We start from the raw sequence: 1,157 nt of genomic DNA, 5'->3' as shown, positions 1-1,157 counted from the left end.
CATACACACACATACACATATACACACATATACACACATACACACATTCACACACATTCACACACATACACACACATACACACATACACACATACACACATACACAAACACACATACACACACAAACACTCACACAACCAACATAACAAAAAACGTGCTCTTGAACTGAACAATGTCATAAAAAAGTGGCAAATATCTTTGACATAATATGATACGCACTCCATCAAGTCATTACTGACAAGCAGAGCAGTATTGCTTGCAATACCTAAAAAAAAGAAAAAAAACCCAAACCCTAAACAAAAAAAGACAAAAAAAAAACAAGAACAAAAAAAAAATAAAAAAATAAAAATCCAAAGACAAAAACAAATAAACAAACAACAACAACAACAAAAACAAAAACAACAACAAACAAAAAAACCAAAAAAAACGGTAGCGTCGCTATAGCAGAGTGGGCACAGCAATCTCACCCATTCCTTTCCTTCCCAGATATCCTTCTCTTGGTTCCAATCTGAGTCAAATGGTGCAATCGATGTTCTAGGATATTATAATATGCAAGTCTATATTTGCACCCTACAAAGAGATATCGCTGCTTTCGAATTAAAAAGTTCTATCAGACATTTTTTGCCATTTTGAGTTACAAAGACCATTAGGTCAGAAACCAAAGGTTATTTCTGCTCTCTCAAAATCGTAAGTTTTTTCGGCGTCGCTATCGAGATATTCAAAGAACTGCAATAAAATTTTAAAAAAGAAGCTTGATAGGTTGTGAAACTCAACTTTTTTTTACATCTAATTTCTCAAAACTTTGCACTGAGCAGATTGAATTATGTAATTCTAGTGTTGCGCGGATATGAAGTAGTATTCAATTCACAAAAGACGTTCCTCCCCCTCCCCCCCCATTCCCAACTCACACCTCCCCTATTTTACCCTTCAATTGTTTCCAAATTGAGTTTACAGACGCGCTTCACAGTGGACATGAAATATGCCAGAGTTTAAAATCTAGGGCAATACATACAAGTCTGTGGTGTTTCCTCATCGCTTTGTCACGTAGGCTACGCATGTGACGGGTTTCGCGTTCAATAGCGCAGCAATCACAACCATTACAGTACGGTAAAAACCGCTCCTTTTACGACACAGCACCATTCCCACAACGGCCCCTT

At 37.0% G+C, this 1,157-nt stretch overlaps 1 protein-coding gene across 1 annotated transcript in view; it reads right to left on the bottom strand.

Moving 5' to 3' along the window:
• Positions 1-1,157, bottom strand: part of LOC101862700 — a 14,931-nt gene extending 13,774 nt beyond the window's left edge. Inside the window, exon 1 of the mRNA XM_013088458.2 lies at positions 1,013-1,157. Within this exon, the coding sequence (XP_012943912.2) occupies positions 1,013-1,057 (45 nt within the window). The 5' untranslated portion in view covers positions 1,058-1,157. The remainder of the gene's footprint in view (positions 1-1,012) is intronic.

Source organism: Aplysia californica, unplaced genomic scaffold (genome assembly GCF_000002075.1).
Source record: "Aplysia californica isolate F4 #8 unplaced genomic scaffold, AplCal3.0 scaffold00023, whole genome shotgun sequence".
Classification (NCBI taxonomy): domain Eukaryota; kingdom Metazoa; phylum Mollusca; class Gastropoda; order Aplysiida; family Aplysiidae; genus Aplysia; species Aplysia californica.
This window is presented reverse-complemented; position numbering and strand designations above follow the sequence as displayed.